Here is a 17935-nt window from a genome sequence, read left to right as displayed (position 1 = left end):
TTTTGAACATTTTATTTTTTAAAAAATCTGTCCTTTTTCCCTTTGATTTTAACTTCTGGGGTTACTGCCTTCCAAATAGAACAAAGTTGGGGAGGTGGTTGTGAAAAGTCAACCTCATGAATCATTCCCCCTGACTCGGAGATGGGAAACCAAATTGTATACAGGTATCTAGTCAAAGCACTACAAAAAAGCATTGTGGAGTCACTTGATGGAAAAAGCAAGTTTTTATTATGATTTCTGGCCATGATTTGGCATAGCTGTAAATGACTGCCATTTACTGCCAATTCTGTACAAACGTGTGGGGTGATATTACTGGGACGGCGAATTAAAACAAAAAGTAAAAGTTAAACATTTCCACACGAGATTTTACAGTCCACCGTTGCACTGAGTGGGTGAAAAAGACATGTTTTACTACAGAATTATTTTCTTTACTACAGAATTATTCAGCATGGATAAAAAACTACAACTTTTATATATTTTTTTTAAACAGGAGTCACTGGTTTTAATTATTTTTACACATTTTAAAATTACTGTGATAAAAAATAATGAAAAAGCTTTTTAATAATGCCATACACAGTATAATATAGATCTGTCCCCATTACATAAGCTTTTGTTTAATATACAAAATAGAATATCGACACACTTGAATCTATATGTAGTTAAGCAAGGTAAAATACCTAGGGGGGCTATTTTCATACACACAGCCTTTCAACAGAAAGCAAAATCCTTCTTTGAAAGAGACTCTATTCCTTTCCTAAAAATGAGGCTCTTGTCTTCGCACATCGATAGCCACTGATGTACCAAGACCTGGAATACATGACTGGTTTTGGATGACAGTTGTGCCATTTAAAATACTGTTTAAATGCATTCTCCTTGTATTCTCTCCCTTCCCTCCCCTGTCCCTGTGCTGGAAACAGGCTGATGAAACACACATGATAATTAATATCTACTACCTTTTCGTGTGATTCAACAAGATCACATCCCTTTATCAAAGCAAAGGGACCCATCAATGCTAGTGTTTTACGTTCTGTGGAGTATCAAGATAAGTCTTTCAGAAGGCATTTTTGAATCTGTGGATTTAGGAACAGTTGAACACTGTCTCTGTGGAGGTGAGAGGGACCTTTTTGATCTACTTTAAAGCAAGGTTAGAACTCATTTCTGAATCTTATTCTATGCTAATTCCATTGCCATAAATGAACTGCCAGCTCTTCCCTCTTTAGACAGGGGTTTCTTTTGGGCTTGGCTCAAGGGGAGGTGATACGATGCTGCATGGGAGAACAGTTGGGCAACATGGATTTCCTCTCCTATTTTTGTATGAGAGGGGACTAGTTGATAGCCGATTACCCTTCCCCCTCTCCTGCTAAGATGGAAGGAGAATAGCAGATACCAGGAGGCCATACAATTTTGTTTCTATGTTGACGATCACCTCAGTTTAACCCTGTGGTACCCTATGTCACATCATAAAGTCAACAAAGAAGGGTCACATTTTTGAGCTATAACCAGACGCATTTTTCATGATGTATCCGTATGGGACACACATGCCTTGCAACTCACATGAAAGTGAATAACAACTCAAATAGGTGTGAATAGTTAAATACTAGTGGGAGAACAAAGGCTGCCTACAAGCAGCACCTGGTCTAACTTTTGTCCGAGATCCACAATTTGCAGCCTATGCACACTGACCTAGTTAAAATTGCATTCCATCTACATTTATACTCATCCTGAAAGGGTGGGTGCCATTCTTTCCCCAGTGAATGGCTTCAAGGCAATCTCATAACTGTCAGTAGGACCTTCCCTCAGCAGACCATCAGTATGTGATAGTTCTTAAACTGGTGTTGATCACATTCTTTGAGCAGAGATTTCTTTTCCTGGAACAAGTTTGGAAACCTAACTCTCTTGTGAGTCTTAAAACATTTATTTCTGAGGCACTGTAAAACTTCCCCTCCAGCTACGTGAAAAATATCTTACAGCGACACTTGGATCCTGGCCATCAGGAAAGAAGCATATTCCCTTCTACTGTGCATTGGGAAAAAAAGCAAGCGATTATTCCGTTTAAAAAAAAATGAAAGCAAAGGCATATCAAATACGGAAGCCTGTAGCATTCAAAAAGCAATTCAGAAAAGCCTTGCTCACTTATCTAATGGGAAGTGAAGCCTTGCCATAGGACAGAAAAGAATTAGTGTGTTGTGAGTGACCTGTGATGTCTTGCAGTATATGTACATATTGCTGGTACCTGTGTGCGTTATTATTGCCAAGCTCCTTTAGCCACTGCTTTTGCTAAGCTGTATGAGAGGCTGTATGTGAAAGTAACCCCGCTATTGGCCAGTGCCTATGCATATCTCAGAGTCACTCTCTTCATCCCCCTGCTTTGTCTGTCTGTCTGTCTGTCTTTCTTCATTCCTTTTCATTTTTTTTTTCAGCAGGAGGTCAAATAAACCTGTAGGGACAACAGACATCACTGTCTGAACAAGAAAGGTGATCGGAATTCCAGGTAATGGGATGATGCTGTTCATGATTTGATGGGATGTGGCTTTAGCAAAATGGCCACATGTAGGATTGCCTCCTCAGTCCCTCTCTTTTTGTCTATGGACAACTTTCTGGGGACCTGTGCCAACTATATGAACAATCACACACAAACAATAAATTGTTTAGATTACCCTTCTGCATTTCTCTGAACCCTATGAAAAATATAGAACGTGTCATGATAAAACAATCTGTCATCTAAAAATTCATTCTTATTATACACTATACAAGCTATTTTACAATCACTTGAATAAATTGCATGTAAAGCTGCAGTAGCCCTTCCCTTCCTGGATTAGTGAATACCAATATGATATATATTTATATATATATGTATATCTGAAAGTAGAACTAAATATAAAAATATATTAGAAGTTTCATATTTTTAATATTAGATTTTTTTTTCAGTTTCTATTACACAAATAATTTGGCCACTGAATAAAAATCAATTCTTGCTGTGGCTCAGTAAATAGGTTAAGTTTTGAGCTTACAGAAAGTCGGTAAGGTGCACACAGAAAGGGCTACTACAGCTTCTAAATCTTCTAAAATAATCACCCATAGTGAGGAGGAGAGATTCACAAGACCCCTGTCAAGTTTATGGCACACGAGAAAGTGGAGAGGAAGGGATATGAAAGCCTCACAAACATAAAAGGCTGACAACACAATTGAAAATCACAAAAATTCATAGCTGAGGATCTCCTGTGCCCCAGGAGATAGGAACCAATTGATGCGAGATGGGAATGTGAAAATGGGTGTCTAGCTAGTTTTTTTTTGTTTGTTTGGTTTGATTTTGTGGTTCAGCAAATTGAACCTTTTAAAAAACATATAAGGTTGACTTCTTGTTTGAGTAAAATTTAGGAAGGGGCAGTACTAGTTTTAAGAACAGACACAGAATGTCCAGGTGTGACTGAAAAACTTATCTGGGCTGTTCTAAAACTGTGAAGGTCAATATTCTTTTAAAAAGGGGTCCCCAAATGAGATTTCATACTTACTTCCTTGCCATCTTTCTGCGAACTCTTATTCTATAAAGCCCTGATGAGGAGGGAGGCCTGAAGAATGTCAGAACTGGCAGGAATTAGAACCCATGTGTTCAGAATCTTGCTCCTGTGTTTTTCACTCTACCATAACTGTGTGATTAGGCCATTTCTAGAAGTTATTCTCTAGTTACCATAGCTTATCCATAGCTTATTGAGCAGGCCACCAGACTGGGTGACATGTACCAGTTAGTTACCGGGCAGGACTGTGTCTATTTGCTATGCGGATGTGTAGATATATCTCATAAAGCATTAGGGTGATAATTGGTAAAGACCCTTGAGGTCTGAGAAAATTTTGTTTGTGGTCTCCTGAGAGCAAAAAACTCTCAGGGTAGAAGCACCAACCCATTTTCACACAGAAGAATAATGGTTAGCGTTTATTTAGGAAAGCCGTGAACCGGGTGCCCACCTGAAACAGACAGCTGTACAACAGGCAACTCGAATACAAAAATGATGTAAGAAAAATGGGCAGGCCTAGTTCACTGGATATAAAGGTAAAGGAAATTGCTAAAACCAGACAGTTATAGCTATAAAAGGCACAACTTCCCTTTTCTGGCATACATTTGTAAACTTTTTTCGGGTTACCATGCATAAATCAAAAAGCTATCTTAACTATACAGGGGGAGAAGGGAAGGAAAAAAAAAAAGAAAAACATGACCAAAAAAAGTCCTAGAAAACACTTATCCAACCAACTGTGGAAAATCACTAGTAGAATGTTCATGATGCAGATTCCTGGCAGCGGGAGTTGGGGTGCTATCTTCTGTCCTCTGGGAAATTCTTTCCCAAGATGACGTGTCTGATTTCCGAGATGTACAAAATGACTTATTTTACTTCCTTTCTCCCTACCGCTCCTGTGTTGCTCCAAAGCAACTGTGTTCGTGTCCAAGTCTTGGCCCTCTAGAAACCACATGTAGTGCATAATTGCAGAAGAAACGCCGCCACGAGGACAGAAATGAACCAATCTGTAAGTCTGTATGACGAAAGCTATAAATCTGACTTTTCTTTAAGGCAACCTTATGTATTAAGGCAGTCACTTCTGATGAAATAGCAGTTTTTTGATATTTCCATTTGAGTATTTTGGTATCTGATTGCTGATGATTTCAGCCAACATCTCCGGGAACTCAATGCTCATGGTCTTATCCAAAAATGTTTGGAAGCAATAGTTCAGAAGACTTTCAACTACCTAAAAGGAGAAGAAAACGAGTCAGGTAAAAATAATGTCCAAAGGACAGGCTGGTGCTTATAGAACTATATTGCAGTTGCAAGCAATAATCCTTCTTCCTTCTTCCTTACAGCCCTGCCCCAACTCCCAAAGGGGGAAAAACAGAAGAACTAAGTAAAACAATTACACACAGTATAGTCTAAGTTGTCATATAGCATTCAGCTGGATGGATTGCCAGTGGATAGGAGAGTCTATAGAATATTAGAATGGAAAACAGTGCCAGCTGTTTCCATTTCTGCAGGAATAATTGTTGTTGACCCATTTCATAAGCATCCCCATCATGAACTTTATTATATCTCAACTTAACAGGACTACCAGTTGTTTCTTGAACCTAGTACTTTATCTCCCATCTATGGGCATGTGCACAAACTGACCTCCACTGAATATCCTTCCTCATCCCCCTCCTCTCAGAATTCTTGTCTTTCTTCAAGCCTCAGTTCAATGTCCCCTATTCCACAAAGCCTCCCTTGAGCCCCCTACTTGCTAGTGCTCCCTCCAGCCTCAAATCCTGTATTTTATTTAAAAAATCCAAAAAACTCTTTGTATACATGTTGTGTCCCTTCCAGAAGAATGTCAATTCTCGAGGACAATGATGCTTTTGTGCTTGTTATTTTGTCACTGGTGATATGCAATGAAATGAGTAGCCTGAATTGGGAGGTTCATCTCCTGCTTGTATTTAATGACTTCCCGTATATGTATGTGCCACTTCCAATACAGTGACCATTCTAAATAGATGGGTTTCAAAAAGTAACACCTAATACCCCCAAAGAGTGTGATGACTGAAGTCGCAGAGAAAATGAGAAACTCACCTCGTGCATGGAGTCCAGAAGTTTGGTCAGCTGATAAAATCGCTGCCAGTTCTGACTTGAGTTTCCTTCCCTCTTGACTATGGCTTTCCCCAGCTCTTTGATGTAAGTCATTCTAATCTCATCAAAGAGTGACTGGCTCTTCAAACCGTCCTTGGGAACTGAAAAACAAAAAAAAGTGGCTCTTGAAGGTGGGGATTAGGCTACAGTTTTATAAATCCTTTCACATGGTGTGATGGCTGGAGAGTGAAATACTCCAGAATAATATTTCTATGTTCTATCCCAATTTAAGTATGATGTCTGGAGTTGAGATTGTCCTATATAGGGCTAGCATATGCTTTTGTTAGAACAGAGCCATTTGGGAAGGTCTAGGAGGCCATGCTGGAAGCTAACTATATGACAGAACTGTGATACCCTACAGAAGTGAGAAGCATTCTCAAAATATATGTTGTGAGGGGAGAAAATGAAGTCAGAAAAAACTGTTTTGAAGCCTGTGGGTGGCAGGTTTGGCTCACTGAGGATGAAACAGAGGAGGAATATTTGGAAATAGTGCTAAAATGGTCAAGGTCAATGATCTGACACAGTAAAATAAACATAACCTGAGATAGATGGTTAGAAGCTCCATGGTTTGGAGTCCTGAGGTTTCCACCCTCTTGTGAGAAAAGGAATATAGCATATGTTCAGGAGGTGAGTGCGAATAAAGTTCAGTGTAATCAGTGTTACGGTATTGCCTGAAAGCTGGGATGATAGAGTTGAAGCTGCCTTGGGTTGGAAGTCTACTGATAAGGTAACTACCTGCCAGTCAACATTTGGTACACGTGGTACCACAGAAGATAAAGCCTTTTGTGATGGCTTGTTAAATTTATATGGTCTTTTCTTGAAATTAGGATCATGAGGCTGCTGTATCTTTAGCTAATGCCTATAGCACTTTCCTATGCCTTTGTGTCTCCTCCCCTTTTGGTGAAATACAATCTGTTGGACATAGCTCCTATATAGACTGAGATGGGTACTCTCAGTGTAGCAGATCTTAAGCGGTAAGAGCTCACATTTTACAGAGGACTGTATTGCATGACTTAGCAAATGCTCTGGATACCAGTTCTGGTTGGAATCTTCACATTGGCTCTGGGACATTGACAATATAAATGTTCTACCCAGTTTCCAGGTACAGTCTTGCTGTAGGTCACAGAGTGAGAAAATGGTAGATTTGGGACTTAACCCAGATCTTCTAAGTCCAAATCCAAGGTTCTTTCTTTGCAATGGTATTACATTTCTTTGTCTGTCTTCTCCCTAATGGACTTGCTCTATGGGGACAAGGATTGTCTTGTCTAAACTTTTGTGTATTCATAGTGCTGGGTTGTGACTTATACACTGGTTATTACCATAAGTTGAATGGAATTATTTTCCCTCAAATATTTATTTTCCATGACATTCCCTAATCTATACTGGAATTTGCATAGAAGGGATGTTGTAATATATACTTTGAGAATAATCTCAACATACTGGAGACTATTAACTCTGGGTACACTGTCTTGTTTGAGGTTAACTTTCTGAAAAATATCTTCCTCTAGTAGTCTGCACTTAGAACATGGTAAAAAAAAAATACTAAACAGGATGCCCCATTTATACTTTTGTGGCTTTAAAACTAGAGTTTAACCTTTTCCTCTGGTGTAAATGACAAAAGTCACTGCTATACATTATTATATGGGTTTTCTGGAAAGACTTTGGTTTTACTTTGGACAAAGAGAATGTGAGAATTGGTCGCATTTTCCAGAAAATATTCCTGTTGGGCCATGCAAATCACTTGTGCAAGTTCTCAGGGGTGGGGACCCTGTGGCCTTAAGGCCACATGTGGCCCTCTAGGTCCTTGGGTACAGCCCTTTGACTGAATCCAAATGTCACAGAACAAATCCCCTTAATAAAAGGATTTGTTCTGTAAAGCTTGGACTCAGTGAAAAGGCTGCACCCAAGGAACTAGAAGGCCACATGTGACCGCTAGGCCACAGGTTCCTCACCTCTGGGTTAGGTAGTATCCTTGTGCTATGACACCCCCAAACCTTCTCTGTTTTCATGAGAAATGGAGGAGCAGATAACTGTCAGAAGGAAGAAGCCAACCCTACTGTGAGTGCCCAGGTCATACATCCTATAACTTGTTATATATTGGTAGCAAGACATAGGAGAGAGCCCGTGCTTTGACTAGTCACATATACACTGACTAATGTCTGCCCAGGTTCTCCGGCATCCGAGACAGCTTGGTGTTTGTTCTGAGAGGGAAGAGGTGATTTATTTATTTTGACTGCCTGAGAGTTTTGTTGCTTCACGGTAATCTTGCTTAGGGTTGGCATGAAGAGCTGAGGCTTCTTTATACCAATTCTGGGAATTAAGCTCAACTGCATTAACATGGAGGAGAGTACGTGTGTGTGTGTATAAATATGGGGTGGGAGGAGATTTCCCTCTCCAGTCCTCATGTTGCCCTTTGTACTCGATCTTATGTAACAGATACAGCCACAAGTTGACTTTAGGCCTATGTTTTTCTATCTAGGTGATATGCTTCTGGCTCAAGACTTCTTTTCCTTTGGTAGAAGGGAGACTAGAAAATTCAGAAATTAAGAAGAATCACATTAAGATACGTTAGATGTGTATAATATTTTGTTCAATATTTATCTGGGTGATTAAAAGTCCAAGGAAACTAATATTCATATATTCTTGACATAACCCTGAAAACTGTCTTCTTAGGTATTAGTGACAATAGACTAGTGAAGGATTACAAATGAGGTCATCTCTATGGGCAGTTTCACATATGGCTCTCACTTAATGTAATGACAATAACAATTAGCATTTATGTAGTTTTTTTATTTACAAGGCACTTTAAAAATATTATCCTATTTGAGCTTCAAAACAATATTGGGACTTTTACAGATGCCAATAGAAGTTAAGTGATTTGCCCAGGATCACACAGGTAATAAGTGTCTGAGGCAAGATTTGAATTCAGGACTTCCTGATTTCAAGTCCAGTGTCTTATCCATTTTACCACCTGGATGCCTATAATGTCTCTGAATGGAATACAGTCACATGAAATAAATACTTTGTACCAGATAAGCGATTGACCTACCTGAAGAGAGAAGTAGTAAGGTTTTCATGCAGAGATATTCTTCATAAGAAACCTGAAGCCTGTGTAATTCATTGGACACAAGTAGCATATGTTTACATTGGTCATACATGCAGGGTAAACTCATCCTCTGCCTATAAAGGAAAGACAAACATGAAAAATTGCCATTAGAAACAGATAATCAGATAAAACTAACCAAATACAGCCATCTCACTTGACCCATTTCAAACAGTCTGGAGAAATAATTAGATTTTTCACCTGGAGAAACTATGGCTGGTGTTTCTATATTTGGGGATAGAATTCCCCTTTCTACAAGACTTTTATAATTCTTCATTTGCCACCTTTATAAAAAGGCTTGTGATATTTCTAACCTATATCCATAATGGATCATCATGGCTACCACCAGATTACTGTTTACTTATTTTTCCCCTACTGCTTTGAAACAAACCTCAATATGTACCCATTTCTCATCTGTTACCTTTAAATCTACCTTGTGATATTCCTTTTAATCAAGAGTTTTTAACTTGGGGTCTGTGAGCCTGTTTTCTAAATATTTTGACAACAGTAATTCACTGATTGGTTCCTTTTGTAATCTTATGTACTTTTTATGCATTTAAAAACATTTGGAGAAGTTCATAGGTTTCACAAAGCTGCCAAAGGCATCCATCGCACAAAAAAGGTTAAGAACCACTGTGTTTTAGAAAATGCTTCCACACACCCCCACTCACATTCTTTTCTTTAACTATTTCAACCTTTTAGAATTACTATTAGAACTGGTCTTATACTATAACTCATTCAATTAGCAGCAGCTCATGGCAAATATGTGACAGCAGGATCAGAGATAAGACTAGCTACACTTGGCTTTACTGCAAAGCCCTAGCAGGGGTTATACTTGAGACATTAGTTCAATGTGCATATTGACTTTTAGTTTCTGTACAAAGTACTGGTCTTCTTACTCTTTTAATGTGATCTGTCTGCATACATTTATTGAACAGGGATAATGTCAAACAGAAGTCTTTTATTCTTAGGGATCTCTTCATAAATATAAGCTTGGTTCCTCTGGTGAATCTTGAAGACTTTTTAAACATCTCAACTTGTATTTACTTAGAAAACAGTGACCAATTAATTAACAGATACACATTTTGCTGTTGAACCTATTAATTTCTGTCTTTTAAATGGAATTCTAGCACAAGAAATACTTTGTCATAAAAAACATTAAAATATTTATTTATTCTTTTTCTTAGCATATAACTATAATTTGGTTATAAGTACTAGTAAGCTACAATGGAGCCAAGAATTCCTAATCTCCACTTATAGTAGACATATTATAACTGCTGAAAATAGCTACCTCCCAAATGATACCTTAACAATGATTAATTCACCAGTTATATTTAGATACTATGAAATTATAATCTTATGGGTTTTTGGGATGTATAGACATGTTCCAAAGGACCTAATCTATCCAAAGAAATGCAGATTAATAGAAAAAAAATGATGTAGTATCTTACTCCTTGGCTCCATTTAAAGTAGTAACATTCTTGCACTAGTAAACCAACCTGCCCATGTCAATAAATGTGCCTGTTACTATTCTCTTCCATTTCCAGTGATACCATATTAAATTTGTCTAAAATACTATTTAGGTTATGATGTTCTTTGTTTATTTTTTTAAATTACATTTCTCTAGGGCTGATAGGGATAAAAAGGTCCCCTTCTGCTACTAAGGTCTTATTGTCTATTCTCATAATTCATTTAGTTTTTCCCTTAAGTATTCACAAGCTATGTCATTCAGTGTATGCATGTTAACTCAACTCATGTTGAGATGATTTCATTTTCTATATTAATTTTAAGTAAAATGTAGTTTCCCTCTTTATCTTTTTAAATTATCTATTTTTGCTACTGCCTTGTGTAATTGCTACAATTGCCTTTAAAAAAAGTTGGCTTAAGCATAATAGGTTTTGCTCCAAACCCTTATTTTAATTGTGTGAATGTTTGTGTTTCAAGTGTGTTTCCTGTAAATAACAAATTTTTGGGTTTTGCTTTCTAATCCAGTCTATTAACCTCTTCCATTTTATGGGTGAGTTCATCCCATTCATATGCATGGTTATGATAATTAATTGTTTACTTCCCTTCATTCTATTCTTTCAATACTTTTTTTCTTGCCGCTCCTGGTTCCCTGTTTATTTCAAATTGTTTCCTTCCTTTTTTGTCCTTCCCTTTTAAACTTCTCTTTACCATTTTCTTTCCAAGCCTGTTTTATTTTGTTTATTCCCCTCCTGAATTGATTCTTTTTTCTTATACTCTCATTATCCCTCTTTGTTTTCTTATTCATATCCCTGTTGACTTGAATGTTTTTCTATACAAAACTCTGTGTAGATATTCTGATCTTTTTCATTAGTTTAAATGAAAACAAAGTTCAAGCAACTTGTTACCCCTACTTCTTCTATGTTTTTATATAATTCTACTTGTACAACCTTATTATATGTTAACAAGTTCCCCCACCTTTCTTCTCATTCTCCCTTAATGTATTTTCTCTCCCCACTTTATTTTTCCTTATAGTATTTTCAAAACATAACAAAACTATTTATAGGTGTTCTATCTTAAGTGACAACCTCTATGACCCTCCATGACATTAGAATTTTAAAAGAACTCTTTCAATACCTCTCCATCTCCATTAGAATGAAAACAGTTCATTCAGACTGTCCACTTGAATTTACTTTTTAATCTTTCTCTTGATATTTGCATTTCAGAATTCCTTTTTAGGTCCAGTTTTTTTTTTCTTTCCAATCAGGAATTTTAGAAGTCCTCTTTATCATAAAGAATCCATTTTTTTTAATGCTTATAGGATTATACTTTATTTTGCTAGGTAAATTATTCTTGAATGAAGACCTTTATCTTTTGCTTTCTGAAATATCTCATACCATGTTTTTTGCTACTTTATGGTGATAACTGCTAAGTATAATCTTGACCAAATCCTCCATATTTGAATTCTATCTGGATGCCTGTCATATTTTTTCATTTGCTTGGAAGCTCTGAATTTTGGCAATGCTATTCTTGGAAGTTTTCAGTTTTTGCTTTTTTCAGGAGGCTTTTTCCTGTTTTTCACATTGTCATTTTGTTCTAATGTGTCTCAGAAATTTTCATTAATAATTTCTTGAAATGTGACATTCAAGGTTTTTTTTTTTTAATTATGGATGTCTGGTTATCCTATGGCTTTTAAATTATCTCTCCTTGATCTGTTTTCAATGTCAGTTGTTTTTGATATGCAACTGTTTACATTTACCTCTATTTTCTCATTTTTTGACTTTGTTTTAAGAATTCTTATTATGTCCTAGGGTCATAAATTTCTATTTACTCCATTCTAATTTTGGGGGAGTTTGTTACTAGAATAAAGTTTTGCACCACTTCTATTAAAGCTATTGATTGATCCTTTCCCCAATTTTCTTCTCCAAAGCTGCCATTTCTTTCATACTGTTTTAAAGCTCTTACATAATTTCTTTGGGAAGAATTCTAATTGTTCCTGCTTTTTTTTTTCCTTTGAGGTTTTCATTGTATGTGTTTTTGAGTTATTCTCTTCTTTTGGATTTGTGTCTTAGTAATCCCTCACATCGTAAAAATCATTCACCTATCCATCCATCCATCCATCCATCCATCCATCCATCCATCCATCGGTCTTCCCCACTCTGGGTATCAAATTAAATTATAGTTTTTAAGATACTTAAAAGAACTTCTCCAAGTTCTTTTGGAACTCAGTCCATCCTCAGTCATCCTCAGCCAGGATCTCCAGAACTCAACTTTCCACAGAACTAGATTTATAAAAGTGAAACCCAGTGCATTCAATATAATCATTCTTTTTTGAGAGTTCACAAGTTTGTAGTTGAAAGCATTAACTTGGAACAAACCTATGTCGCAGTGTTGAGAAAAATTAAATAAAAGACAGCTTGGTGTAGTGGAAAGGGCATTGAACCAGGAGCCAGGAAGACCTAGGTTCAAATTCTGCCTTAGATGCTTACTCAGTGAGTGACCAAATCATTGAACCTCTTTGGGATTCAGTTTTCTCATTGGAGAAGGTTGATCTCAATGTCTTTTTAGCTCCAAAGCTATGATCTTGTGAATCAAAGGGGCCACCTTTGGGGAAAGATAATCCAGAAGTGACAACTGCAGGGACCTCTTTCAGCACTCGGCCTCTCTACACACCATTACTATCACTCCTTCCATTTTCCATTCTAATCAACACAGGCAGTTCTGATTTGAATACTCTTATTAGTTAGAAGCCCTTTCCTATGACTATTATTTTTCCCCTCCTGTTATTCTTATTAGAATTGTTTAACTATATCATACCTTGTTATACTATATTAGCACCATCATATTTTGTACTTCCCCAAGTATACTGCAAGAAAATTTCCCTAATCCTTGTCATTCAGTTGCCATCTGTGGTGGCAAAAAAATCCCCCTCCACTGTTATTTCTCTCCACATTGTCATCCTTATCAAACTCAGTTCTCTCTCTCTCCTCTCCCTATCCTCTCCTACCCTCCCCCAAACCCCTTCTGTAATCTTAACAACTGCCCTTCACCTGAGACTTCTGTCTCACTCACTTTCCATCTTCTGGAACTCATAAGAAATTTGCCTGTGCCTTTAGCATAGAAATATCAACAAATTCCCTTATTTTTGTGATCCTTTTTTATCTTTACTGTGTATATATTATGAATTTGCAGCTGTCATTGTACTTAACCGCACAATTATCAGTGTGTATTTCATTCTTTTAGTTCTTTTATTCTTACTCTAAATCATTTCATGGAATTTATCTCATATTTCTTTGAATTCTTTAAACTGATTATTCATGTTACAATAGCATTTTATTAAATCATTATAACAAAATTGTTCAGTTATCCCTAGCAGACAGACACCTAGTTTGCTTCCAGGTTTTTTTTTTTTCTTGCTATTACAAATAGTTATGCTAGAAATATTTTTGTACAACTAGGTGTTTTTTTTTTTCTAGCAATAACTGCTTTGGGTTTGGTCCTAATTGTGGAACCACTGAATCAAATGGTAGTCACCTTTCAAAACTCTTATTTAATAATTTCATTATCATTTCCACAAAAGGCTAGAACTCCAAAAGCAGTATAATAATTTGCTTATTTTTACCACAGATGTACCAGGAATGAATTTTACCTTTTGCTGTTTTTATCTCTGCTAATTTGATGGTATAGTGGAGAGATGGCTGGAGTCAGAAATGGATTCAAATCCTACCTCTTAGACATATCAGCAACTTGAAAAGGAACAAGTTTAAAACCTTAGAAGATCTATACGAACTGATTTAGAGTGAAGTGAACAGAACCAGGAGATACACAGTAACAAAAATATTGTAACAATGATCAACTGCAGAAGACTTGGCTATTCTGATCAATACAGTCACCCAAGACAATTCCAAAGGACTCATGATGAAAAATTGCTGTCTCTGGAGAAATGTTGAACTCTGACTATAAACTGAAGTATTTTTTTTTTTTTGCAATGTGGCTGATGTTTTATATGGCTTCATATGCTTGCCTTCTTAATGGGTGGGGGAGGAACTGAAGGCAGAGAGAGAATTTGGAACTAAAAAAATTTTTAAAAAACACTAAAAATAAAATTTTAGGAAAAAAACGAACAAGTTATGTTAACTTAAAAGACTGAGAAATTCTCCAAGATATAGAAGAATTGCAGATGTGCACTGGTAGAGGAAATATCTACACTAGGAGATCTCTACATGAATGAAACCAGTCTGATCATAAGGAATTTCAAAGCTGTCTTAACTTGCAATTGTTTCTTAGATGTTTTGATTACTTTTTCCATGTAGTTGTCGATAATTTGTATTGTTATGAGAGTTGTTTGTTCATCTCCTTTGACCACTTGCTAAATAGAAAATGGTGCCTACATTTAGATGACAGACTTTCAGAGAGTTGTTGGATGAAAGTATCTTTTCCCAGTTTTTTCCTTTCCTTTTTATTTTGGATAAACTGATTTGTGTCACGCTGAAGTTTTCATCTTTATAGAATCAAACATTTATTTTACCTCTTATTATTTCCAGTACTTAATAAATTCAATAAATCCATTTTTTTCTAATAAGTTGCTGCTTATTTAGATTTTCTCTTAACAGGTATGAAAGATGTGACAATCCCTTATCCTCTAATGCTCAATGATATATTAAAATATTTAAATTGCCAATGATAATTTGTTCATAATTTACAATTTATAATTAATTGTGATAAATGGTGTGAGACACATATATATATATATATTTGCCAAATGGTTTTCAAATTTTTCTTATTTTTTTCATTGGATAATGAATTTGTTCCTGTGTTTCATGATCCTAGGTTTACTGAATGCTAGAGTGCTGTCTAAATCTGGTTCTAGTTCACTGTTGTCTAACCTATTTCACTGATCTACTTTTTATCCAGTACAGGAAGTTTCAATAACCACTGCTTTATAGCAAAATTTGAAGCAGAAGGATAAACTGAAAAGAGCATCTGATTTGGAGTCAGAGGACCTCAGTTCCAATCTTGGCTTTGCTTTTTCTTTCCTGTGTGACCTTCAGCAATTCTCTTAAATATTTCTGGCTCTCTTCTTCCTCATCTATGCCATCTATGAAATTCAGGGGGGTTTGTATGATGACCTCTTATTTTCTTGCTAGATAAGATAAAAAAAATTTCCCCAAATCTTTCTTTCATTGGAGACATACACACACATTTATGTATGTATGTACTTGGTCATATCCAAAAGATAAGATATAAATGTGTGTGTATAAAAATAGAATTTCTACACTCTTAGTCTCAGGATTTGGACAGCATGTTTCAGCATCAGCTTATGGTGACCAGAGTTCTTATTACTCAAAGTTCTTTGTCTTTAAAATATTGTTATTGTATACATTATTCTCCTGGTCTCCCAGTTCTGTTAACTTCAGCCTTTATTAGTTCATATTTATCTTTCCTGGGTTCTCTGAAACCATCTCCTCCATCATTGCTTACAGTATTTGATGACATTTAACTTGTTCAGCCATTTCCCAGCTGAAGCACCCCCTCAAATTTCCATTCTTTGCCAGTCAGTCAATAAATATTTATTAAACACCTACAATGTGTCTGGCACTGTGCTAAGCACTAAGTCACCTCAAAAGAACTATAAATATTTTTTGTACATCCTTAGACTTTATTTTGCTTAAGAATCATTCTTCGTTTAATTTACCCTCCCTCTAATTCCCTATTCTCTCTTTTCCCATTTTCCTTCCTGTTGAAATATGTTGCTGAACCAAATGGTGTGTGTGTGTGTGTGTGTGTGTGTGTGTGTGTGTGTGTGTATTCTTCCCTCTCTTGACCAGCTAAGATGAGAATCAAGTTGAAGCATCAGTCACTCTCCACCTTCTTTGTATATACTTCTTGTATACCCTGCTTACTTGAGATAAAAAAAAAAAAAAGTTCTCTCTAACTTTTCTGATAGGGCTCAAAGAAGACACATGTTATTATAACATCTCTACAGATTAAAAATATAAGTCATTTATCCTTCTTTATTGTCTTATGATTGTTTGTGTTTATTTTTTTCTCTTAACTCTTGTATTGAACTTCAATTTTCTACATAGCTCTGGTTTTTTCATCAGGAATGCTTGGAAATCCACCCTTGTTAAAGGTCTATTTGCCCCCCATAGCATTACAATCAGTTTTGCTGGGAAAGTTATTCTTGGCTACAAGTCCACATCCTTTGCCTTCTTGAATATTAATTCCAAATTCTCCATTTCTTCATCGTGGTAGCTGCTAAATCCTGTGTGATCCTGACTAAAGCTCCCTGGTATTTGAGTTGTTGCTTTCTGGCTGCTTGTAGTTTTTTTTTTTCTTTTTCCCTTTGACCTGAAAGCTCTGGATTTGGGTTATAATGTTCCTGGGAATTTTCATTTTGGGGTTTCTTTCCAGAGATGACCAGTGGATTCTTTTTATGTATGCTTTGACCTCTGGTTCTAAGAATTCTGGGCAGTTTTCTTTTGTGATTTCTTTGAATGTGTTATTTTTTTTATCTTTTTCTTTGGTCATAATTTTCATGTAAGTTGAACAACTTTTAACTTTTCCCCTTCAATTCTATTTTCTGGGTTTGTTGTTTTTGCTTTGAGATGCCCAGTATTTTCTTGTGTTTTATTTCCTTCTTGATGTTTTCAATATTTCTTGATGATTTATTGAGTCATTGGCTTTTATTTGGTCCATTCTAATCTTTAGGGAGTTTTTGTTTGGGCAAGGTTTAATACCTTTTGCACTAAGCTGTTAATTCCCTTTTCAATTCTTTCTTCAAGCGCTCTTTATTTCATTTATAAAAAACAAACAAAAAAACCTACAACACTTTTAACTCTTAAAAAATGCCAGCAATTATTAAGTCATATCTTCATAGAATTCTTGTTGAATTTGTACTCCAGCTATGTTTTTCTTTCAGGTTTTGCTTGATGATGTTTTGGAGTCATTCTTGTTTTCTGCGCTTCTCTTGAGAATCCCTGTCATTTATGGTGGGATTATTATTATTTTTTTGTTTGCTCATTATTCCAGACTATTCCTGATTTCAGACTTAGTGGTAGGACTGGATTCTGTGCACTTCTGGAGGGAAGTTAAGGGCTGGTCCTGCTGCTTTCTTGGGGTATTGAATATTGTATTTTTTCAGTATCTCAGGGACAAGTTAAAGGTCTGCAAGTTTTTGGTGATTCCCAAAGTCATCTGATCCAGGGTAACACCTGATTCTAACCTCTGTAAGTTCTTGACTTGGATGTGTATCTGAGCAATAGTGGACTTCTGCTGGATTTAGCCAGCATCGGTCTGTTGGGATCAAGGTTGGCTGGTTCAAAGTGGAAGAAATGCAAGATTTCCTTTGGTTTGGGATCTTGTCCTAGTTATTCCTCTACAGATTTCAAATCAGGCTAGAGGTTGGAACTGGAACCACATAGCTGCTAGTACTTCTGAACTTGCTCTTCTCAGTACACAGCCTATGGCTTATGATACTGCTTTACCCCAAATGTTACTACTAGGTGCAGGCCGCCCCCTATGAACTCAGAACTAGGTAGTAGGTGATGAAACCACCAGCTGACACCTGTTCCTGCAGACTGCACAAAATACTAGCGTGGCTCTGGGAGCTCATCTTGTCCTAGTGCCCAGCCTCTCCTGCACTGAAGGGCTACTTCCTGTGCATTCCTGGCTGGACCCTGTCCTCAAGCTGACACTTCTATTTGTATCCTTGATCTCATTCTCT

General features: G+C 36.6%; 1 protein-coding gene across 4 annotated transcripts in view; it reads right to left on the bottom strand.

Annotated features, from left to right (window-relative positions):
- Positions 1–205: 205 nt before the first annotated feature.
- The window catches only part of NR3C1 (nuclear receptor subfamily 3 group C member 1), a 141503-nt gene continuing 123773 nt past the window's right edge, over positions 206–17935 (bottom strand). For all 4 annotated transcript variants that reach the window (XM_069102695.1, XM_069102694.1, XM_069102693.1 and 1 more), the window contains exons 7-9: positions 8692–8822; positions 5586–5743; positions 206–4737 (exon numbers count right to left, since the gene is read on the bottom strand). In XM_069102695.1, the coding sequence (XP_068958796.1) occupies positions 4585–4737; positions 5586–5743; positions 8692–8822 (442 nt within the window). In that variant the 3' untranslated portion in view covers positions 206–4584. The remainder of the gene's footprint in view (positions 4738–5585; positions 5744–8691; positions 8823–17935) is intronic.

Source organism: Petaurus breviceps, unplaced genomic scaffold (assembly GCF_028583685.1).
Source record: "Petaurus breviceps papuanus isolate PSGF00001 unplaced genomic scaffold, PetGlider_PUasm1.0 551, whole genome shotgun sequence".
NCBI classification, from domain to species: Eukaryota; Metazoa; Chordata; class Mammalia; order Diprotodontia; family Petauridae; genus Petaurus; species Petaurus breviceps.
This window is presented reverse-complemented; position numbering and strand designations above follow the sequence as displayed.